At 53.3% G+C, this 23,734-nt stretch overlaps 1 protein-coding gene across 6 annotated transcripts in view; it reads left to right on the top strand.

Moving 5' to 3' along the window:
• Nucleotides 1-23,734, top strand: part of PTPRS (protein tyrosine phosphatase receptor type S) — a 138,755-nt gene that overhangs the window by 29,589 nt on the left and 85,432 nt on the right. For all 6 annotated transcript variants that reach the window (XM_034070803.1, XM_034070801.1, XM_034070802.1 and 3 more), the window contains exon 2: nucleotides 17,711-17,877. In XM_034070803.1, coding sequence (XP_033926694.1) covers nucleotides 17,790-17,877 — 88 coding nt within the window. In that variant the 5' untranslated portion in view covers nucleotides 17,711-17,789. The remainder of the gene's footprint in view (nucleotides 1-17,710; nucleotides 17,878-23,734) is intronic.

Genomic DNA, 23,734 nt, shown 5'->3' with positions numbered 1-23,734 from the left:
ATTAGATACTTGGTGTTATTAAAAAGCTCTTCAGCACTCTTTAGTCATGTAGCATGAGGAGAAACTGAGGCAGAATGATTTGGCCAGTGGGAAGGGTGAAGCGGGGATCTGATTCATATGGGATCCCGTGGTGTGTCCATGTCCAGGAGCCATTCCCACTGCCTGGGGATGCTGGACCACATTGCTTTCCTGTTCCACATCTCCTCCTGCCCTTGTAGAGCAGAGCCATGTTGTGGGCACCAAGAAAATCCTCATGGTTTTGCCTTTTGCCTCATTGATGCCGTTGCAGCATTTACAGCCCTGCCCATGCCCATTGCAGGGAAGCCCATAAACTTGATGTAATGTTATTTACTTGGAAAAGGCAATGTGTAAAGATGTGCCTGGGGGCTGTTGTCACCAGATCCATGGGATTTAGTTCCTGAGTATTTATGGCTTGTGCTCATGCGCATGCGCTTCCTCTTTCCTGTCTTCATCTGTCCCTTGGCTTTGCTGGCACTTGCAGCATCAGCTGTGCAGGTCCTGGGGCTGCTCTCTCACACAGGTTGATGTCTTTATGTATGTGTGTATTCCCTGAGGATGGAGAGCAGGATCTGTAGGCATTACATCAACCTTGCTCTGGAAATTGGCTTCGGGAGGGGAGAGAAGGGCATGGAGCACAGCCTCAAATCCTGGGCTTCACAAACCTCCTTCTACCTTCCCCTTTTCAGGCTTAGTTTTCTGTTGCAGGTGGACAAGCGCAGGATAGAAGATAGGACGTCCAGGGCAACCTGGTCCTTCAGATCAGACAGCAGATGCTTGCTTCCTGCAATTACCCCTGCCCAGAGCTGTCTGTGCTGCTATAGGAGCTAGAATTACAACTGCTTGCTTCCCACAAAGAGAATGGGGGTATTGACATAGCAGTGCTGACAGCAGGGCAGGATGCTATGGCAGCTCTCTTCCAAAGAGTCTCCAGCTGCTCTGTGTTGCTGTTAACATGGAGCAGACCCCCTGCACCATCAGGATTGTGTGTAAAATTCTCAGCTTTGGGTATGGGTTAATAATTTTCAAGATTTCCTGGCTTTGATGGTGTAGAAATGGTTTGGTTCACAGTGGGATGACTGATTTTAAGGGGTGATTTCTCCCTGCTCTCTGCAGTCTGCGTGTGATGGGGTTTGCGACTCTTCTTGCTTTGCTTGTTCTTAACAAGCACTGAGTGTATTCAGTCAATATCTGGAAATACTCATTTCAAAGCAAGGTTGTGGCATCCAGCAAAGGGCTCTGATGCTTTAAATGTCTTCAAGTGCCAAAGTGCGGTGTATGCTCAAGATCTCTGCTGGCTTTCACTCATGATGATACCACCCAAAAGAAAGGCTCAGTGCTTCTCTGTGCCGGATATTATTGATGGAAGACAACCTCTGCCTTGAAGGGCAGCAGCCACTCCTGGATCTCCAGCATCAATTGAAGACACCTTGCAATAGATCCCAGCACAGCCACAGTCCCAGACAGACATCTGAAGCAGTGGTTGTGGTAGCTGGTGACCCAGGGATGCTTTCTTCAAGGACCAGTGCAGTGAAGGGCCCTGAGCCGGTGGAGCCGTTGGGTACATGGAGGAACATGCTGTAGATACTCTGGAAAGAACAAAATCAAATAGGAGAGCAGGTAGTGGAGCTCTTTGAAAATGCTTCAAAGGGACCCTGTCAATGCAAAGCTCCTGTTTATGGATTTTTTTCTTCCTCCTCCTTTCTTTTGCTGATACAATCTTGGAAGTGGGAGGAATTACAGAAACGCACGTGTTTTCAGGCTGCTGCTTCAGACACCTTTTTCCCCATGTAAATCCAGTGGAAGAAGCCGAAATGAAACCCACAGAAAACAAACATGGGAAAGGCCTTGTCAGACCCCTCCTCTCATCACTTCAGAACCTGGCAATCACATTTTTTGTCAGGGGAAGCACCTCCAGACTCATCGGGGTCCGGCCTCCGGAAGCTTCAGTCTCTGATGGGGAAGGATTACTTTGGTGTATTCAAAGGTATCTAAACTAACCCTGAAGTCAATGAAACAAGAGCATCCTTCAGCCTCGCCTATGCTGGAGGAACTTCCAAACCTTCGCTCCCTGTGTTGGACCCCGTCTCCAAGGATGGTGATGAGGAATGCAGTGCTCTCCACAGGGCTGACAGCACTTCAAGCAGTAGAAGTGAGGTTTCAGAAGGTTTTCTGGCGCTGGTTGCAGCAGCAACACTAGGGTGCTGTGAGGGATGTACAGACCTGGCATACAAAGCCAAGGTGGACTGAGGGGACTGTTCACTGAAGTGAGCCCAGAGGCTCTGAGGATGCTGCTTTCTTCTCCAGGTTGCTGCCTGCTTCCTCAGAGGCTGTGGATGGGCTGAGCAACCTCAAGAGAAGGTTCTATCAGTGCAGCCTTACATTTTCCTGTGAAGGCAAAACTTGGGGTGTACCTTGGCTTTTCCTTCATGGGAAGTGGGGATGTACTTTGGCACCAGCCTGTGCTAAACCCATGCCACAGTCCGCAGGAAGCAGGTTTCTTAAGGCAAGTGTTTGTGGTGGAGCTTTGCATTGGGTTGGCTGAGCTCTTTGCAAAGGTGGATGTGAATGGGGAGAGGGGACAGCAGAGCTTTCCTGCCTGGCTGTGGGCTCCGTGCTGGCAGGATGGGCCGTGTGGCACACGCAGGCAGGGAACAAGAGCAGGCAATGAAGGGCGTAATTACAGGGAAGGATGTGGAAACCAGTGTGCTGAAGGCAGCTTGATTTGCCCAAGGACACGGGGTGATGGAGCTGGGGTTGGAGCCCGGCAGCTCCGTTTCGTGCTGTGTCCAGGCCGGTGCTTCTGCTGGGAAGTGGTTTTGGGATAGAATGCCAGTACCTTTCCCGTGATGTTTCTGGCTGTTGAAAAGGGCCTGGAGGACTTGAGCTCGGCTGACTGCTCGCTGGAAGCTATGGAAAGCAGAGCTTGCAGTCCTGTGTGGACTTGTTTGCTGATGAGTTAAAAGGTTGTTTTGACCCTTCAGGATATTTAAAAGAGCCCTCATCATCTTTCACCTTCCTTCTCCCAGTTTGAGGAGAGGCCGAGCCAGCAGCTTTGTGTTCGGCAGCAGGAGGGTAATTACAGCAAGCCCAGACCAGCGGAGCTCCCCCAGGGCTGTTTCAGAGCTGGTTTTCACTTTTCCCTCCCCGTTGTTGCTCCTTTACTCCTCCACCTCCCCACACACGTGCGGATCCTGCTCCTTCCCCAGAGCCCTGCTGGGACTGGGCCCATCCACGCAGGAAGCAGATGAAGCCGATGGGAGCTGGAAGGGAGCAGCAGCCATCGGGGCTCTGCCGCCAGGAGACCCTCAGCCAACACAGAGGAGTGGCTGGATGGGACCCAACGCAGCTGCTCCGGCCATGGGAGCCAGGCCCGGCTCCCAGCCCCTGTGTCTGTGTCTGCAGGACCAGCGGGCACATGGAGCTGTGCACATGGAGCATGGAGCTGTGCGCATGGAGCTGTGCGCATGGAGCTGTGCACATGGAGCATGGAGCTGTGCGCATGGACCTGTGCCCATGGGGCTGTGAGCATGGAGCATGGGGCTGTGAGCATGGAGCGTGGGGCTGTGCACATGGAGCATGGAGCTGTACACATGGAGCATGGAGCGTGGGGCTGTGCACATGGAGCTGTGAGCATGGACCATGGAGCTGTGTGCATGGGAATCAGCTCCTGGCTCCCGCAGGGTGGCCACCCTGCTTTGCTCCTGGGTGCTGTGCTTCCTGAGCAGGGAGGGTCAGTGGCTGCCTCTTGGCAAGTGCTTAACTCCAGTGTAGGCTGCGCTGCCTTGGCGCCTGGCAGCATCTTGGGCTATCCCTTGGGATCAGAAGGGCAGGGAAGGTCCGGGGTGCATGGGGCATGTCCCTGTCTTCCTGCTCTGAGCAGATGTGGGTCTTGTACCCAGTGCCGAGCATCCTGCACCCGCTGCAGTGCTGCTTGCTTTTGGGGGTAAGGAAGCACTGCATGGGGGGGAGCAAGTGTGAGCAGTTCCTTCTTTGCCATTCCTGCCAGTGGGATCTGGGAGCGGATGCATGGCTCTGTCACTTCCCTGCCGTGTGGCCTTGGTCATGCTCAGCTGTCTATAGGATGTGAAGCTGTTATTCCATGGAGAAGGCAGGGCACGGCCTGTGCCCTGCTACTCACCTGTGTCCGTCCAGTGCTTCCCTGGGGTGCACATCCTGTGCCTGAAGGGGGTTCCTGTTGGAGGGTGACTGCTGTTAACCCACCTGAGCCTGTCTGCAAGCAAACTGAGCCCAAGAGCAGGAGCAGAGAGGGTTGGTGCTGCTCCTGCCTCATCAAAGTCCCCTTAATTCTCAATTAGTGTCTGCTCAAGGCTTTAAAATTGCTTAGATAAACCACATTAAAAGTTAAATGTGAATTAACCTTTCCTTGGAGCTCTGACTGCAGCAAAGTGCAGGGTTCCCATTGGGGCAGCCCCTTTCTGGGCCCAAAGTGGGTGCTTTTGGGTGCATTGCCCTCACAGGCCGCCCATCCCAGCAGGGCTGCTCCTCATTCCATGGCTCGGCCCTGGCGGGAGCTGCCCCCTTGGCACAGAGCTGTGGTGCTGGGGTATTTTTAGAGGCAATAGGAGCGATGGCAGGAGGGAGGCTCCGTTCCAGGCAGCTCCGAGTCTTTAATTATGTTTTTGGTCTAGAAAATTATATGGCTTTTAGAGCGTAAATAGAGAACGTATGGAAGGTAATTGCACCTCGGGGTGCAGATTAGCTGGGAGCAGGGAGAGGCTCTGTGGAGGCCAGGATCAGAGGGAAAAGGGTGGAGGGAGAGGGAGAAACCGGCTCCTTGGGGCTACCAGGCATTGCTCTGCTTTCCCTGGGCAACTTGTGCCCCCATCCTGCCCATGGTGCTGATGGGGGACCCCACAGCAAGCGCCTGGAGGGCTTCCAGCCCCATAGAGTAAGGATCAGACCCATGAGCCCCCCACTGCCCTTAGTCCCTGCATTCTGGGGGCAGTTGGCTTCAAACCTGCCTCTGGGGTACCTGGATGGGACCTCCCTGGGTTCAAAGGCTGGTCCATGTTTGCTGGAGATGGTGGAGATGTGACCTGGTGGGAGATGTGACCTGGTGGGAGATGTGACCTGGTGGGAGATGTGACCTGGTGGGAGATGTGCCTCTGGCTGGAGGTGTTCTCTGACCTGCGCTTGGCTCTGCAGGGAGGAAGGAAACACAAAGTAGGTCTGTGTGTGTGCAAGGGGAGCCCCTGTTTTCTCTGTATGGAAGCTGCTGCAGGGTTTGAGCCTGGGCTGCTGCCATGTGAAGGGCAGGACAGGTCTTGTAGAGCTGAGGACCTGTGGCAGCCGGGAGCTGAAACCTTCACCGGGTGCAGAAACGTGAGCAGGGACCTGAGGTAACCCTGTCCCTGCTGACAGAGACAAGGAGGGATCTGCAGTTGGGATCTCATTGTCCAGCATCTCCCACCCCAGCCCTTGAGACCTGATGTTCTTGGGATCTAGAGCCTGTGTTCAGGGCAGAGCACAGAATCCCAGAATCCCAGCCTGATTTGGGTTGGAAGGGACCTTAAAGCTCCTCCAGCTCCAACCCCTGCCATGATCAGGGACCCCTTCCACTGGAGCAGCTGCTCCAAGCCCCTGTGTCCAACCTGGCCTTGAGCACTGCCAGGGATGGGGCAGCCACAGCTTCTCTGGGCACCCTGTGCCAGTGCCTCAGCACCCTCCCAGGGAACAGCTTCTGCCCTATATGTAATAAGTCCAGCAATATCTTAGCTTGAGAGGGAAGTCAAAGTCTTGCTGAAGGGAGGAAGCTGCTGGTGCTGGGAGATGGGAAAGGAACTCTGGAGAAAACAGCTGGGATTGGATAAGGAAATTTGGGCTTCAGTCTGTCTCCAGCTGCAGTTTGTGGACCTGTTTGGCACAACCTTCTCCCATCTCCCTCCTCCCATTTAACCTTCCACCTGGCCAAGCTCTTGGAGACGTGGGGTTTTCCGTCCCTCCTTCCTCCTCACGGCTCCCAGTAAAACTGCATGGAGCAAAGCCACCAGCTCTGTTTGTTGAACGCAAAGAGAAGATAAAATAGTGGAAAACTAATTTTTTCATGCTCATTGGTGGGAAAGATTAAAATTATGCAAATCCTCAGCAGCGGGCTCGGAGCAGAGATAAGGGGATGTTCGAGTCAGCTGCCTGCCTGCTAATTCACTCATTGGAAAAGAAATGAGCAGGAAAGCTGTGATCAGCATCACCGGCCCCTTGCGGTGCTCGTGGGGCTGGCATGGACCTGAGCAGAGGGAACCTGCTTTTGGGGGATGCGGGATCCGTGCTGAGATGCTCACCCCACAATCGCATCCGTGATTGCTGCCTGGTGAGCCCTGGGGTGCAGCACGAGACCTGCTCCATGGCCAAGCTCCAGCCATGACCTGAGAACCCCTGCAAGTGGTGCTGGGGTCTTTCCCCTCCCATGGTGGAATTTGCCACCTCGGTCGCTCTGTTGGGTCCCATAAGCAGAGCAAGGCTGGGAGGTGTGGGGGGAGCCACTGTAGGCACCAAGGATGCTCTGGTGCTTCCTTGGGCTGCAGGAGCAAAGTGGGGTCAGGCAGGAGCATCACTAACCCAGCACAAAGGGCCATGCGAGGCAGGGGAAGGACAGGTCCATGATGTGTGATGGGTCTGGACTTCGCCCCATGGTCCCAGTGTGTTCAGTGATGACCTGGTGTCCATCCCTGCCCCAAAGACACTCGCTTTGTAGTGGGAAGCAAGTGCTGAAATTCCCTTTGTGGGCACACTGATGAACTTGAGCAATGCAGCAGTGCTGGGGCTGGTTCCCATGATATAAACCCCTCGGAGCAGCTCCCAGTGCCGATGGTGCAAAGGCACCCATGGAATGCTGACGGCAGCTCATTGCTGGGAGAGGGCCCCGGTGCCAGCGCGTGTTTTTGGAAGGGTTTGTCTGACTTCCTGTCAAATCAATATTTATTCACAAATCCATTTGTTTGCTTTTGTCCCTGAAAACTCTTGTGGGCTCTTTGTGTGTGTGTGTGGCTGTGCTGCTTTGTTCCCTTGTGTATTTTTGGCTGCGCAGCCCTGGCGAGAGGGGCTGCTCCAGCTATTGCTGGCTCCAGTCGTTCCAGCTGCCTCTCCCAACCTCTGCTTTAGAGCCTCTTTGGAAGGAGGGACTGGGCTGGCAGCTCTCCTCTGGCTGAACACATCTCGCCCTTGGGCTGGAGGTGACTGTGTGGACCCTTACGTTGATCTTAGTGAATGTGGGCAGTGGTTTTCCACAGCTGTGTTATGGATTGTGATGGGAAAGATCAGCTGCCCCCCAGAGCACAGTGAGGATGCTGGCTCTGGCCCTGTGCGTTTGGTTTTCCTTCGTCTCCATAGTTGGGGCTGGAGCCATGGCTGGTTTCATCCTCCCCTGGAGCCACTCTCCCCATTCCCTCTGCCTCCAGTTCCTGACTCATTCCCGGCTGCCTGAGCTCATCCTGCTGGTGTTTGTTTTCCTCCCTCTTGCTTTCTTGCCGGTTTCTTTGTGCTGTGGATGGGGATGTAGCACCTCTTCTTCTGCATCCAGCTGCTGCTGGTCCAGCTGTTTGCAGAGCTCTTTACACCTGCTGAAAGCTGATGGAGATGGGAGGCACCACCCTGAACCGTTTGGGATAGAAAAAGAGGTTTTGAGGAGCCAACCAAGGCCTTCCAGTGCTCCAAGAGCACCTTGGGCATGGGGGGAGCGTGGTCCCCTCCTGGGGTTGTCTGCAGCCCCTGCTCCCCATAGCTGGAGGTTGTTTGTCTCCCCCTCGCCAAATCACGCAAAGCTAAATTGAGCTGTGGCAGGCAAAAGTGTGAAGCATATTATTAGGAACAGGGAGCTCTTGTTCCACAGCTGCTGCTGCTGCTGCCGTTGGTAATTAATGTTTGAGGAATCGCAGATCTTCATTAGGAGAACAATTAGATTAACGAGGGAACTCGAGCTGGAGCTGTGGTGGGAAGGGGCTGGGGGGAGGCTTTAAAACCAAAACCCAATCCCTCCCTGGCACCCTGCCTTGGTGCTCCGGAGCCGTGCCCATGCTCTGGGAGGAGAGTGGTGATGGGCACTGCTGGAGTGCACGTGGGGGGATCCTGATGTAGAGGGAAGAGCAATCTCCGATGGCCATAAATATTGCAGGCAGCCCAGCACCCATCCTTGCTGTGGTTATTGGCACCGGGAGCACTGGGTAAAGGCTGCTCAGGGCTTAGCAAGGTCAGGGGCATCGTTAGAAGCTTTAATTGTTGCTGGAAGCATTGAACCCCCTTAGGTAAGAACCACCCTGGCCACGAGGTATCACCCTCAGGGGCTGGGCTGGAGTTCAGGCCTGTGTATGGGAATGAAGTTTGTCCATAAGAGGTGTTTGGGGTTCCCCCACCCCTCGTTTTCTTCCCTGTTCCCATGCTGGGTCCATCCATGCAGTGGGTTTGTCCTTGCACTGCATGGCTGGAGCAAGGAGCAGCACAAGCGGCTGTTGAGTGGGATGCAGCAGGAATTTGCTGGGGATAAATGAACCATTTGAGAGGCTGGGATGTGGGATGCTGTGGGTCAGCAAGGAAGCAGCAAGTTTTGCCTTTTGAGGGACATCAGATTTGTCCCTTCAGTAAGGGATGGGGTCAGAAAGAATTTGCATTTCCCGATGCCTCCAGATGGTGCAGGGAGAATAAAAGCATTTCCTGCAATATGGTGGCTTCTGCACGTTGAAAGAGAGAGGTTTGGTGTTGGACCCGTTCCTGCTTAGCTCTGTGCCTCCAAGGACGGACAAGTCATCAGCGGTCACTGGTGAGGCAGGCAGAGGGGTCCTGGGCACGGGACAGCTTTGGGCATCACGACTGCAAGAAGCTGCTTTGCCTTGCCCTGGGGAAAATGGAGGACAAGAAGCATCCTCCTCCTCCCAGCTCACTGCAGGATGAGGGTCTTCACCTGCACAGTAAATATTATTGCATGTTTAATTCATTGCCCCCTCTCCCGGGGGTGTGGGGTGTAGGGGGGGGTGTTGTGTGTGTGTGTGTGCATCTGTGCTGCTTGGCTGACAGGAGCACTGTCAGGAATACTCAGCCAGCCTGCTCGGAGGATTCTCTTTGCCTGATCTTTGAGCTGCCTGATGGGTAACAGAGACACGAGGTGATGTCACCAGCTTGTCAAAACCTCAGATACAAACTGAAGCGCCTACCAGGTGGGGTCTGTTTGAATGCTGGGTAATGGGGTCCTCTCACAAGCTCCTTTCCTGCAGCCTGCTGGAGAAGCAATATTCCCAGTCTCGGAATGCCTCTAAATGTTCTAAGCTGTCACTGATGCATCCCTGGTGTGGACAGGCTGTGGCTGGGTCTCTTTACCTTGCTCTCCGGGGTGGATGTGTGTTAGCCTGGCAGGACCACAGCTCGGAGCAGGAAGGCAGGAGCATCATTGTTGATAGGAGTGAGGCAGCAGGGCAGGATGAGGCTGCCATGCAGGAGCTGCAGCACCACAAGGATGTGCCCAGCTCCCAGCTCCTGCTCAGTTAGCAGCCTGTTAATGGTGTGTCTCATCCGGGAGGTGAGGATTGCAGCAGAGTCCTGCCTGGCCACACTTGCAGCGCGCTGCTGTGCTCTCTGGGCCTTTCTGCAGTGCATTCAAGTGAGTCCTGGAGGCACCCGCTGGAGCTGGGGGCTCTCTACAAGGACAAGACAAGAGCCAAAGGCTCCCCTAAAATGGACAGACCAGAATGAAATCAGAGGGAAGGCAAGCAGGCAGCATGGCCCTGTTGCTGACCTTGAGCACAGCCTAAGAGCCTGGTCTGCTCTGGTGGCTACTGGTCTGCAGGGCTCCACCAGTGACCTAGCATCCTCTCAGCTTAGCTCTTCGGTTCAGATGAGATCATGGCAGTGAGTGATGGATGGGATTTTTCCTTTCTCTCCTCCTTAATCTCCCCTGGCTGGTGGGTCTGAGACACAGGATTCCTGCCAGAGCAAGCGAAGGGATTTGCTCATCTTCTGTCTTGCAAGCTCAAAACCAAATCCTCTTTATGGAGTTTAACCCCCTGTGTTGGCTGGCAGGGCTGGAGCGCCTGGCAAGGGAATGGAGGAATACTGAATACTGAAGGAAAAGGCAGGTTGGACTAGACAGGCATTGATGGGCTGGCAGCAGCCACTTTGCCCTGTATGCTGGCTGCTGGTGGGTCATCATAGACTCATGGAATGGGTTGGGTTGGAATGGAACTTAAGCACATCCAGTTCCAACCTCCTGCTATGGACAGGGATGCCTCACCCTAGACTATGTCACCCATGACTCTGTCACTTGAACACTGCCAGGGATGGAGCATTCACCACTTCTCTGGGCACCCTGTGCCAGTACCCCAGCACCCTCACTCACTTGTATCCAACCTGAACTTCCCCTGTTCCAGATTGAACCCATCACCCCTTGTCCTGTTGCTGCAGTCGCTGATGAAGAGCCCCTCTCTGGAATGTCCGCAGTGTGCAGGGATGGGTCCTTCCGTGCAGGGCTCCTGAGCAGGGAAGATAAGAACCTTGATTAGCTTTACTTGCTGGTCACTAAGCCGTGGTGGTGAAGCCAGCTCAGTGATGTGGGCAAAGGCAGACAAACCTCTTTATCCTTCTTACTGTGGCTCAGGATCCCCGGCCTCGGCTGCAGGGGGATTTGTGGGGTGGTTTGTGCCAGGCTCAGCCTCCCGTTCCCACCACTGCTTCCAGCCCTTCCTAGCTGGAGCACAACTGAACCTGGTTTATGGGGGATGAGGGAACAAACCAGGTCATCGGCTACACTGTTGCCACAATGATACTCATTTACCACCAGGTAGTAATTATGTTAAACTTGGTGTTTGCTTCACTACTTTTATTTCCTCTCACTTGTGTTTATGAAAGCAGTGAGTGCAGGTGCCTCCATCCTTGCTCAGGGATGCAGGGATTGCAGCTCTCCTGTGTCCTCTGTCAGCCTGGCTACCCAGGAACGTGCACACAAGTGGCCATGTCAAATACAGGCCACAGAAGGAAATATGTTCCTTTCCTTTTTTGTTTCCCAAGGCTTTTTTGCCTGTGTGGGGGCTTGAGCTGCTCCAACCCCTGGGGTTTAATGCTGTTCCAGAATGAGAAAGCACCTCTGTACCCTCTTGGCTATGCAGGACCCTAAATAGGATGTGCAGGGGGTTTAGTTTTCCTCTGTCTTTGTGTAAATTCAAGCCAACTTCATGTTATGCAGCAGGAGACTCTTGGGGTTCGGTGGGGCCTTTGCCTGGGTCTGCAGAGCTTGGTTGAGGCTCTCCAGGGTGTTACATATGGAAGGAGGGTTGGGTTTGGCCTGAGGTGTGCCTGTGTGTGGTTTGGGGATTAAGGGGTTATTTCTGCCATAGCTCATATTAGGACTGGGTCTACCTGGGGAATAAAACCTGGAGGAAGCTGGGGTGTCCCTGGGTGATGCTGGTGGCAGAGGGATACTGCACCTGCAGTGAGCTCCTATGGGAGCACCGGGATGGTGCAGGTCCCACATGCTCTGTGTCAGGTTCAGAGCGCTGATGGGGATAACAAGTGGAGGCGATCGATCAGCAATTGCCTGTAATGAGAAGGTTGTTCTTGGTGACATCCTGCACCAGCACTCTGAGCTGGAACTGATAAAGTGCCCCATGTTCTTAATTAACTTCCCTCTATTTCTTTCTTCTTTCGATTTTTCATCTATTTTCTGTCATCTGCTTGGACTAAAGGTTGGGAAAGATGCTTTGGTTGGACACAATCTCGTTGCAGCAATAGGGGGTCAGGGTGCTGCACTCCTGCCCCGGAGCGATGGGACTGTGCGGGCAGGGACTGCTCTCCAGTGCTCCTGACCTGGCTGGTGCTTTACTGCCTTCTGTTTCCCCACCAGTTGCATGAACCAGCATCACCCCAGTGCTCTGGGAGGGGGTGTTGGTGATTCTCTCTTCAGCACGATGTGTTCTCCCAGCAGCTGGAGGTGATCCCTTTGTGCTGAGGATGCTGCGGGATGAGGCTGACGGATGGTTATTTACCCAGCGCTGGCGGCGCGCGCGTGGTGGGCACGGAGGCGAGCTGCAGGCTGTGCCCCAAGGAGCAGGCAGGCTGTCAGGCAGCAGAGCTGGGGCTAATGATGAATGACTCCTGAAATAAATAAATAACGCTCGAGGGCCTGGAAAAGAGGAAGAAAAAGACACCAAGTGTTACCCTGAATCATGAGGAAATGGAGTTGTTGAGGAGCGTGGATGCTGTCAGGCGCCTGGTGCGGATCTGCAGTGGTTTGTTGGTCAATGCTAAAGGATGGTGTGTGGTTGTGTGTGAGCGAGGGGAAAGGGATGGGGCAGAGGGGAAATAGGTGATCCTGGGTCAGATGCTTCCCTGCCTTTGTGCATCTCAGAGGAGAGCCCAGCTCCTGCCCTGTGTGCAGAGAGGAAGGGGGGAGGCCACAGAGGAGAAGGCTCCAGCCCAGGAGGATGCTCCTGGCATTGTCTCTGTCTCTCTGGTCATGCTGTGGAGCTGCCACCAGCCCAGGCTTCCTTGTGCCTGTTGCTTGGGGACAGCACTGGGCACTTTGCACTCATGGGAGGACCAGAAGAACTGAGGAAGGAAGAAAAAGGATGTGCATATGTGTGTGTGTGCAGTGTCACTTCGTGCTCAGAGCACTGCCTTAGTGTGCAGCTTTTTCTGGTTTCCCACATTGAAAAAAGGGATAATACTGTCATATTAAAGCACTTGGAGATCTGGGGATGAAAAGCAGCGTATAGGACCGAGACAGCCCTGATCAAAGCTCTTTTTTTCTCCATCTGTGTTTGTTTCCCCATGGAAGATAATACTCTGCCTCTTTCTTGTAAATATTATTTTAAGATCTAAGGAGCTCCCTGCTAGATAAACAGTGGTGCTCAGCTCTGAAGCATCTCCACTGGCTGCTCTAATTGTGTTTGCCAGCACCATGGCCTGCATTGTGAAGTGGTTTGGGAGTTGTGTTTGAGTGCACAAGAGGAGCTGCTTCCAGAGGGGAAGAGCCAGGCTTGGAAATACCCCATGGGACACCCCATTCTTCGGGCAGGATCGTCTTCTGGGATCAGTGTTTTCTGCCCAGCCCTTGGAGCTGGGCACCTAAAGCCACTGCTTAGTCTTGAGGTGAGCTTTGCTGGTGGGCAGGGATGTATTTGTGTTCTCAAGGTGTATTGAAGCTGTGGGGAAGGTTGGTGCCATGGGTGCACGACAGCCCCATGTGGTCACAGCTGCTTTTCAAGCCGAGGCATCAGCATCACAGGCTTTCACATGCCTGACAGGGAGCTGGGATGGCTGTGGGCTCTCCCCACCATTAAATAGGGCTTTGCTGGTCAGCACGAGGGTGGCTGGGGAGGGGGAATGAGCATTAAAAACAAATACTGCAATGCTCATATCTTCATAGAATCCACTTGGTTGGAAAAGACCTTTAAGATCATCAAGTCCAACCGTTAACCCAGCACTGCCAACGTGCTCCCATAAAACCATGTCATCCAGGGCCTCTTCCACACCTTTTGCTCTGTTTCCCCAGGACAACAGGCTCATACTTGCCAATAAAGGAGCTTGAATGTGGGACCTGCCCCACGTGGGGCAGCACAGCACGTTGGCATCTCCTTGCTCCCGTGGAAGATGCCACACAGGGTCCTGGGCCTGATCCAAGCACACAGCACAAGCCTCCAGCACTGGCTCCTGGTCCCAGCCCTGGCGGTGCTGGGTTTGCCCAGGGCAGGGTGTTAGATGGGAGCAAGCAAGGTACGTGGGGTGGCAAATTGAAATGTGGTCTCTCCCGTCCCCAGGGGAGGTGACAGATGAGCTCGTGGTTGTGCTAAAAGCTTTTCTTCCTCTCTATAAAGAGGTTGCTGGGAGGAAATGAAGTGACCCAGTGCCCTTGGTTAATACGCAGCACAAACTAAGCTGGTGCTGCTGGGAGGAAAAGAGACCTCAGCACAGCCCTCTGCCTGTGAGGTGTTTGCTCCGATTGATGTGTCTAATGGGAGCCATTCTCCTGCAGCAGCTGCTGAAAATGAAGATGTTTAATCATCTGCTGCATCTGGATGGAACTTTTTTGCAGGGAATTGCTTTAAAAGTCACCCTTCTCCCTTCCGCAGGCAGCTGAAACAGAAGAGAAGTGCAAATGCTGCTGTGGTGCAACTGGTCTTCCAGTTGTATTCCAGTGAGTCTGAAATGAAGGGATGGTCCCTCCCTCCTGGGTTTATGGTTTTTTAAATGCAGAACTAACATTTCTGTCGCTGGCTCCGTGAGGGTGAAGGAAAAGCACCACATGGCAATGTGCCTGCATAGGGCTGACCCATCCCCACAGCTGGAGCTGCAGCATCTCCCACAGGCTCCTCTTGCAGCAGTGAGGACTGGGCCAGTCAAACTGCTCTGGAGATCAGGCCCCCTCCTCCTGTATCCCCACAAAGTGGCTTAGGGGAGTTGGGTGTCCAGCACCCTCTGAAATGGGAGGAAAAGCTTCACAAGCATCTTAGCGGCTTAAGTTAAGTCCCTTTGACTCTCAGTGGAACTTAAGCTCTTAAGAAATGTGGGTGCTGCTGAGCATTTCCCCCTTTGTGCCTTGCACCCTTGGCTCCCTTGCTCCATCCTGGCTGCAGGAGCCACAGTGGGAAGCTGCTCCTTGCAAATGCTGCTCAGTTTTATTATTGCTAACAATACTCGTGCTGATCCTGTGCTCGGCACTGATGAGGGGCACACTTGTACAGACAGAGCTGGAGATTAGGCCGTGCACAGAATGAATGCCTTACAGGAGCCCTTTTACTGTAAGAATTAATCTTATTCCAGAAATGTGACCATATCTAGCACAAATCTGACCCCACGGGGGGCCAGGGCTTCAACTAATTGCATTCTTTAGCAAGGATTGAGGTCTATTAGGTGGTTTGCTTGCATTGCAGGAGATCTTGTGCCAGAGAATTCAGAGAGGGTTTGAAGGTCCTTGGAGCAGTGCAGGAAAACTGCCATTATGTTGGCTTGTGTGGTGCCAGGGCCTTGGCTGGGGGCTCAGCAGCCAGGCAGGAGCGATGCAAACCTGCTTCCAAGAGCATAGACAAGGTAAGCAGAGGGGAAGAGGATCTGGGATAGAGCCCTCGTGATGTGAGCATTCCTCAAAGCTGTTCCCACTTGAATTCAGCCCTGCCAGGAGGGCAGGAGAGCCTTGCTGCGTGGTGCCTGGCTTGCCACATGTGGCATGTTCTGCATTGTAGGCAGGGATCGTGCTGAGGCTCAGGGTCTGTTTCCAGTCTCCCTATTGCCAGGGTGCTGCCAGGGAAGCAGAGCAAGCTCCTGGCCCAGTCCCTCCTTGCTATCCATGAGGGATCCAGGTGGGTGCACATCTTGGTGTCCTGAAAATCCCATAGCCAGGGGCAGAGAGGCAGTGACGTACCTGCTCTGAAGGATGAGTTGCTGGATTGAAGCTGACATGTCCTAATATCTCTGCCAGCATTTTCTGTCTCCGTCAAGGGCTCGGGAAGCACATTAGCACCAGAGCGGAAGTGTCACCCTCTGGCATCTCCTTCTCTAATCTTGGAGCTGTTGCTGTATCCCCTTTACCAGACCTTCTCTATCGGAACCGTTACAGCATGAAAAGCTGTGCTGGATGGGGGGGAGCAGAGCTGCCAGGCTGGAACATCTCCCCCATGTGCCTGTGTTCAGCACTGGGGGTTCCTGGGGGGGGTGCTGCATGGGGCAGTGCAGCCTCTTGGCTGCTCTGAGCCTTGGAGGGTCACTGGTGCTGCATTTGAAGAGCAGATGAGGCTCAAATTGGTGTTTGGAGGCGTTGACTGGGTCTGTGGTGGGGGAGATATTGCTCTGATAAAGAGAACCAAGATCTTCTGCACTGCTCTGCCCTGGGAGGGGTACCATAGAGAACTGATGTGGTTGGGAGGATGCTCTCTCCGACTCCAGCCCTGTCCCCCTCCAGCCTCGCTGGTGGGAACTGCATGGCTGGGGAAGGGAGAGCCAGCAAACAGCGTCACGGTCCCATTTGTTGTGCTGGCATTGCCACCACATCCCCAGTTTAATGAGCAGTTCCCATCACAGCTATTCAGAACGTTCCCAGTCTCTGTTTGCCTCTGACAGCAACAAAAGAAACCCCAGTGCGTTGTTCTGTGCCCTGGAACCCTGCGAACCCCGTGGTAAGGCTGGCTGGAGCCTTTGTGTGTCTCTGAGTGTGTCTAGAGCAAACATTTGAAGAGATTCCTAGTGCTATAATCCCAATTTGGTCTCTTTTTTTGTGACAGTACCAGTATTTCTGCTTGCTTTGCACAAGGCAGCGCTGAAGCACGATGGAGCTGGGCTAACAGAGAGCACACAGCAGAGGCTTTGTAAACCTCAAAGAGCAAGTCCAAAGCTGTTGCTGAGAAGTTGCTCTTTAGGGCCGAGTACATATGAGAGCTTCATGTTTATCCTGCCTTTGCTTTTCGTTCTGTCCAGTCCAGCCTCGGAGATTTAACAGGACAGAGAAGGATTAAAATGCCCCTTCACACTGCCTGTCCCAACGGTCTCTTACCCTGGTGTGTATCAGAAAGCTTAAGCAACCTCACTATCCCCTTAGTGCTTTGAAAGCCTTTGATCCTGTACAATATCCCCTACCTGGCTCTTCTCCAAAAGGTGATAAGCCCCAGGTTTGATTTTTAATTGGGGTAACTGATGGCAGGAAGGGATCTGTGCACATCTGAGAGCATCCTTCACACCACTGTATCCCATTGTTCTGGTGCTCAGCAGCTGATGGAAGAGCCTCTTCAGCTGCTGACCCTATGAGGAGGTTGTGGCTGCAGTTTTCACTCTATTTTCAGCCCTTTTGGGGCAAAGCTCACCTCTGCCACTGAAGGATGAAGCGTTTCCCAGTACTGACACACGGGACTGGGGTAGCTGCTAAGAATGGAGCTCCCTTAATGCCATTCCAGCTTTGAAAAGGGATCAGGATAAAACTGCAGGCAGGCAGCTCCGTTGGGAGCCAGGCATTGTCTCCATGGGAATGTGCCTAAGGATCCATCAGGATCAACTGTGGTACCTCCTGCTCCAGGTTTTATCTGTGCCAGTTTTGTGTTCGCTCTCTAATGCGGTTCCTCTGTGTGTGGGGAGGCTGAGGCACCGGGCAGCATGGGGACTGTGGGACATGCAGGAGAGCTGCTGTGATCCCAGCTTATGGTAGGGATCCCGGGAGACTTGGCAGCGTGCATTTGCCTTCAGGACACTGACACCAGGGCTGAGGGTCAGGCTGGGTGGTTGGGGTGATGGGAGCTGGATGGCGCAGAGCCTGCCCAGGCAGGGAAGCAATCCCTCTGCACAGCTCCTCCTGTGCCAGGTTTCTGGATTTCTTTGCCTACCCTGTGCTTATGTGGAAAACTCACCCTTCCGAGGGGTGCCTGGGCCCTGTTGGCTCAGATCCCTTCACACCTCCCTGCTCCTTCCTCCTGTGTTGGGGGGCAGAGAAGCCGAGGGGAGTTCAGCCTCAAACATGGGCTCTGGCAGTCGGTGCCTCCTCTTTTGTGCTTCCTTGTGCTGTTCCCTCCCTCTGTGGGGTGTGCATGGAAGCTCACCAGTGCTCACAGCTTCTCCGGGCACCCTCACAAGGAAGGTGTCCGACCCGAGTCCTTTGTGGTACCAAGGCAAAGGCTCAGAGGCCAGTGCTCTCTCTGGGCTCCGTTTGGATGTCTCTTCCCCATGGATGCCACTTCCCTCCTTCCTCCTTCTGAGTGCCTTTGTGCTTCCGCAGGTGCTGACAACGCTGGGGAGACGCCGCGAGTCCTGCTGAGCCGGAGCCTTCCGGCTGGGGCCGAAGGCCACTGCAGAGGATGAGGATCCTTCCCAGCCCTGGGATGTCTTCGCTGGTCTCCCTCGTGAACCTCCTGTCCGTGCTGCTTGTAGGCTGCGTAGCTGAAAGTAAGTTACTGCTGCTCCCCTGCTTTGAATCGGCCAGCGCAGGCTGCCCCTAAAACTGCACAGAACTGGAGAGAAGGGGAGTACCTCACAGCTCCTGCTGCTTCCTCCCCCTTCTCCCAGCCCCGGCTCACCCATGTTGTCCTCTCCTGCTCGTGCCTTTCAGGCTTGTCGGACACTAGTGACTGTTGTCACGTTCCTTGCTGGGGCTGGGTTCAAAACAGCATCCGAAGAGAGAATGTTACGTTTCTGCTTCCCCTGGGTGAACCAAGTCCAGTTTAACACAGTTTGAGGTTTGCTGCCTTTCAGTTCTTGCTTTAAAAAAAGGAAAAGGGGAAGGAAAAAAAGACCCAAGTGAAAATCTCCATCAACTCCAATGTAATGTTCCTTCGACATGGAGGCTGATCGCTTGGGAGCGGTGGGGAATAGACTCTGCCAAGCTGATTGAATGAGGGCTTTTTTGCCTCCCCATAAAGCTGCTTGGAGCTGGTGAGAGGGCTGCTCTGCTCAGCACAGCCCGTGGCAGCATTCAGTGTTACCACTTTGGTATCAGGGTTTATTACCATGAGCAGATCCTGCTCTTGCTGGGAGATGTGTTCTAGGGCCACTTTTTTGGTGTGCAGCTGTGGCTCAGATGGTGCCGCTGGTGTTCATAAAGACACGAAGCTCCAGTTTGAACCACTGCTGTCTGGAGTAGCAAGAGCAGTGCAGTGCTTGGCCTCAAGGAGCCTGGCACCAGCCTTTTGCCCAAGTATTTATCCAGGATGTTGCAACCTGTGCCCTCGTAGGTTCTTTATCAGCACCTATGGTAGATGGCTAAGGCTATGAGCATCCACGATACATGGTTAATGCTGTGAGCACCTATGGTAGATGGCTAAGGCTATGAGCATCCAGGATACATGGTTAATGTTGTGAGCACCTGTGGTAGATGGTTAAGGCTATGAGCATCCAGGATGCATACTTAATGTTGTGAGCACCTATGGTAGATGGTTAAGGCTATGAGCATTCAGGATACATGGTTAATGCTATGAGCACCTAGGGGAGAATGTCAAGCTACCATTGGAGCTGCTGAGTTCCACCTGGGCCCAGTTGGAACAAGTGGCCCCTCACTGGGGGTAGGCAGGCTCCATTGACTCTTCCAAAAGCAGAAGACTGCAAAGCAGGAATCTCCATTCCTATCTCTTTATGCAGTAGAGGGGATGGTTATGGTGGCAAATCCCATGTCAGGGCTCCAGGGTCCCACTTTTGCCACTGGTTTGCTGTAACACTCTTGGCTAAACCACTGCTCTTGTTTTCAAAGCCAGCAGTACAGCTTTGCAGGCACAGATGGAGAGTTCATGTGTGTGCACGTGCCTCTCTGTGTAAGCAGGACCCTGAATCACGTCCTGCGATGGCTGCATGCTTGTGAAAATTGAGGTCCTTTTAAGTGTACCTCAAGCCCTGTGTGCTCACTGCTGGGACTGGGCACTCTGCGGGATCCAGGCTGCTCAGAATCATGGCTCTGTGGCTTTGGTTTTCCCATGGGTTTGGTTTTGCTGGGAAGGAACGAGCATCTTGTCCATCCTTGTCTTCTTAGGGTGAGATCTCAGAGGTTCCAGCAGAGCTGGGGAATCCCACGTGCTGTGTGACTGCTCTGAAGCACTTGGGATGGAAACCTGCCCTCCGGAAGGGCTGATGCTGAGCACACGCAGAAGGCACCTAACCCTAACCCAAGCCCTGCTGAAATCTGTCACTGCTCAGCAGACACCTTGCTGCTCGCAGCCAAGTTTCTCTCTTCTGTAGCTCTGCAGTGTCCTTGGATCCCGAACAGGGAGCTTTTGTGCTTCTCTAACTCCTGCTGCCCACAGATAGGGAACGTTGTGGTTGCAGGATGCAGTGTCTGAGGTCGGGCTGCTCTGCCTGCTTGAGGTGCAGCTGAAGTTGGGCCGGACATTGTCTCTTCTCCTAATCTGTTGGGCACTTAAGCACCTCCCTGACCTGCCTGCCTTTGGGGATGTTGGAATTGCCCCATTGGCCCTTGCTGTCTTGCCTGCTGCTGAATTCCGCCTGGAGAGCGCAGTCAGGAGCATCGGAGCCGGTCTGCAGTGCTCCCCACTGAGGCACGCAAACAGCAAACAGCTTTGTCTGTCACAACTGCAGAGGCTGTGTGAGGAGCTGTCACTCTGTTCTGACAGTGTCCTCTCCCATCAGATGGCCCTGGGCTCTCTCACACTGCCTCTCGTGTAATCCCTTGGCTGCCTTCCATTTGGCTGGTGCTTGCCACGGCGCTGACCCGATTTCCTGCCCTAATTCAGCAGAGGGGCTGCCAAGGCTTTGAAGCCCCCAGGGTCTGTGCTGCCCTGGGCTGGTGCCCCTGCTGCGCTGGGAAGCCCAGCATCACAGGTAGGAAAGCCCTGGGACTCTCCTGGGAAGCTCCCGGAGGGCAGCACCTTCCCAGCTCCGCAGGGGAAGAGCTCCCCTTGCAGCAAAACATGGGGCTGAAAGCTGGAACTTGCCTCCTCTTCCAGGGCAGCGCTGGAGGAGCTGTGGGCTCTGCAATCAAAGGGCCATTAAAATACCTCCCTTGTTTCCCAGGCTAATTGATCTCAGTCAGTGATTTAAATCTTTCCATGGCAGGAATGTTCTATTTAAAGGAAACTGCCATTTAAATGAAAAACCCAAAGCACCACACCACTCTCTGCCTGCTGTTCTTCCTTGGGAAGCTGATGAGGATGATCATTGGGAGGTAGAAAGCAGACCTGTTCCTTCTCTTTTTCTTCAGTTGTGTATGAACACTTTCTTTGTTTCTTCTGTATGGCCAGGGGCAGCCACAGACCTGGAAATTGCTCACTCCAGGGTTATTTTCCATGGCCTCTCATTAACTGGAATGTGTTATTTTGTTAAGGATTCAGCTGGTTGTACAAGCAGCATTAATCCGTGTTGCTGCAGTGAGTTAGGGGAGACCTTCCCAAAGAGCTGTGCCCAGATGTGCTGCACAGCCAGAGGCAGGAACTGTGCCCTATGGAGCTGGGGAAAACCCAACAGCATGGACAGATGAGGTGTGGATCTGGGGCTGGGGAAGGGAATAGTTTCCCAAATGGCTGCTGGACCTGGGCACAGAACCAAGCCGTGTTTTTCCCAATCAAACCCAACCTGAGTCATGAAACCTCTGCAGCGAGCACCTTGAAACAGCTCATTGTGTGCATAGGCAAAATCAGTCTCATCTCGGGGGCTGGAGCTGGATGGGATGTTTCCTGCCAGCACTGTGCAGAGTGCATTTGGCTGGGCCTTGGGGCAGGGGTCAGGTACTTCTGCCCTCTTCTGCTACCCAGAGGAGCACTGTACCCACTCCTAGGTGTTCCTCAGGTGCAGATAAAAGGCTGCTTACTGTATAGAAATGCAGTGGGTTTGATAACTGAAATCAGCATGCTCACTGTTTTCAAGTGCATTTTTCCCATTGATTAAACCTTTGTATTTTACAATAGTGCTTTGCTAATTGGTACTTTGCATACACAGGAGGCTGGTGTGTGGCTCTCTCCACCCCAGCAAAGATTTAATAGCAGATGCAGTAGCAAACATTAGTTATTACTTAGGTTTCCTTCCTTTTATAAATGACATTACAGAACGCTTACCAGCACACTCTGAAATATTACCATAAATAATTAAATCTAAATTGCAGTTGACAAAATAAGAGAATAAAGCCCCTTTGATGACGCATTACTCTGGCTCGCTTCCCTTGTCGTTGCCCTTGCTCCACTGGTAATTTGCAGAACAGAGTCATTTATGCTGGGCCCATGTGTGTGGGGGGCTCCTGTGCTCTGTGAGCTGCAGAGCATCCATGGAGCCTGGCAGCAGATGGCAGCAGGGGCTGCACCACGCGTGTGGGGCTGGTGGAGGGGGTGGAAAATGCGTGTGGTAGGTTGGGATTGGAGCTAGAGCAGGTCATAATCATAGAAACACAGGATGAAGAGTCCCTCTCCAGCATCCTTGTAGCCCCCTTCAGACACTGGAAGCTGCTCTGAGGTCTCCATGCAGCTTCTCTTCTCCAGGCTCAACAGCCTCAGTGTTCTCAGCCTGTCTGTTCAGGCTGATGAAGCAGCGCTGTGTTTTGGGAGCTGGTGCAATGAAGAAAGGTGTGTGGAATGTGTGTGCTCCATGGCATGTGATGTAGGAGCTGGTGGCTGGCTGCAGGCTTGTCTCACTGAGATCCAGATCCCAGCAACTTAGAGATGCATCTGACTCCTCTCTGCTGAATGGTCCCTCCCATGCTTTTATCCACAGAGGATTAGCCTCTGCAGCAGAGCTCACAGCTTTTAGTTCTGGAGGTCCTGGCTTTGATCTGTTGTTGGCCAAGACAGCACTTGTCAGATTAGATGGTAGTAAAAATCAAGGGAGCTCCATCTTAGACGTGTTAAAGACGACATTGGTGAGAAGAGAATCTTCCTCCACTGTGGGAGAAAGCTGCTCCATTTGTAAGTGTTTGAGACTGGTGTGTGACAGCGCAACAGCACTGACCCAAGGGAAGGGAGATGTTGAAAGGAGGTGAGGCTGAATTGCCCACAAGCAGTTCAGGTACCTGACTGTATGCCTGCTGCGGGACAGGAGCCAGGGGGATAGTGCAGAAAGGCTTTTTCCCCATGGGTGTGCGATGAAGGGGGTGCAGAAGTTAAGGTGAGGACATGTAGGAGGTTGTGTGGTCAGTTGGTAGGTGATGGACTTTGTGTTGTACATTGTTCCTTCAGTGATAGAGTCTTCATGGTATGCAAGAGAAGGCAGCATCTGAATTGCATCTTCCTCGAAGGCAGAGATCCCTGCTTCCCTCCCAGATCTTCTTGCTGCTTGTGTTCCCCATGTAGGCAAGGAGATGCCTTGCTGTCCTTGTTTCTGAATTGCCCTTTCCTTTGCTGCCTTCTCCATCTGCCAGCTGCCACCCAGGCTGTGGTTGCTGGAGGTTCTGGGCTGGTTGTCATCCCACCCAAGGACACTGAATTAAGCTTCTGTGTCACCTTGTTTAAGTGCCTGATGAAATTAAACCTTCCCTGCTTGGACTGAGTGATGTAGCTCTTTGGCTCTTTTCTGTTTGCCTCCTATAAGAACTAGAGAGGAAATCAGTCATCTTTTGAAAGCGCTTCCTTGGGGGCAGGAGATGCTGTCACCTCCCAGGTCTCAGCTGTGCCCCACACTGCAAATGCTTATTAGATTAATGTCTGCTGAGGAGCACCTGGGGACAGCAGCAGCCACGGGTGCTTGGGACCCAGTCATGGGTGTCTCCTGGTAAAGCATCTTTTCCCAGCCAGAGGTTCCTGCTGCTCAGCTTCATTAGATGGTTAAGTTAGGGGAAAAGAGCATCTGTTTGTTGTGTAAACAAGTGCCTTGTGTGGAAATGTCATCTACGGAGTATGTGTGAGAGAGGAGAAGTGTGTCTTCCCCAGACCTGGGTGCCAGAATGAGGCCTTTCACTCTGGGTCAGGCTTTACCAGGAAGCCAACACTTATTCCTTTGGGACTTTCCCCTTTGGGTGTCCTTTTCACTCGGTTCTTGCATTTGTTTTCTCCCCAAGGCTCTGGCTCACATCAGCTTTCCATCTGCTTGCCAAGGGCTGTGTGGTTGTGTCTTTTCAAGACCAGAGAGATAGGAATCTCCCGGGTCACTAAAGGGAATCTCTGAGGGTATTCCCACCCTTTGTGTGGCCTGGCAAGCCCAATATTATTCTTAGAAGGCAAGCAAAGCGTGTCTCAAGGCCGCCTGACCAGAGGAATGTCGTTGTTGAGTGTGTGTGGGATGGAATCCGGGCTCAAGTTGGCCTGTGGGACACAATCTCTGAAGAACAGTTTCATTTACTCTGTGCCACTCTTCCCCTCCAGTCAAGGATGTTCTCTTG

This window comes from Melopsittacus undulatus, chromosome 19 (genome assembly GCF_012275295.1).
Source record: "Melopsittacus undulatus isolate bMelUnd1 chromosome 19, bMelUnd1.mat.Z, whole genome shotgun sequence".
Lineage (NCBI taxonomy): Eukaryota > Metazoa > Chordata > Aves > Psittaciformes > Psittaculidae > Melopsittacus > Melopsittacus undulatus.
The sequence above is the reverse complement of the archived record's forward strand: the minus strand, read 5'-3'. Positions and strand labels throughout refer to the sequence as shown.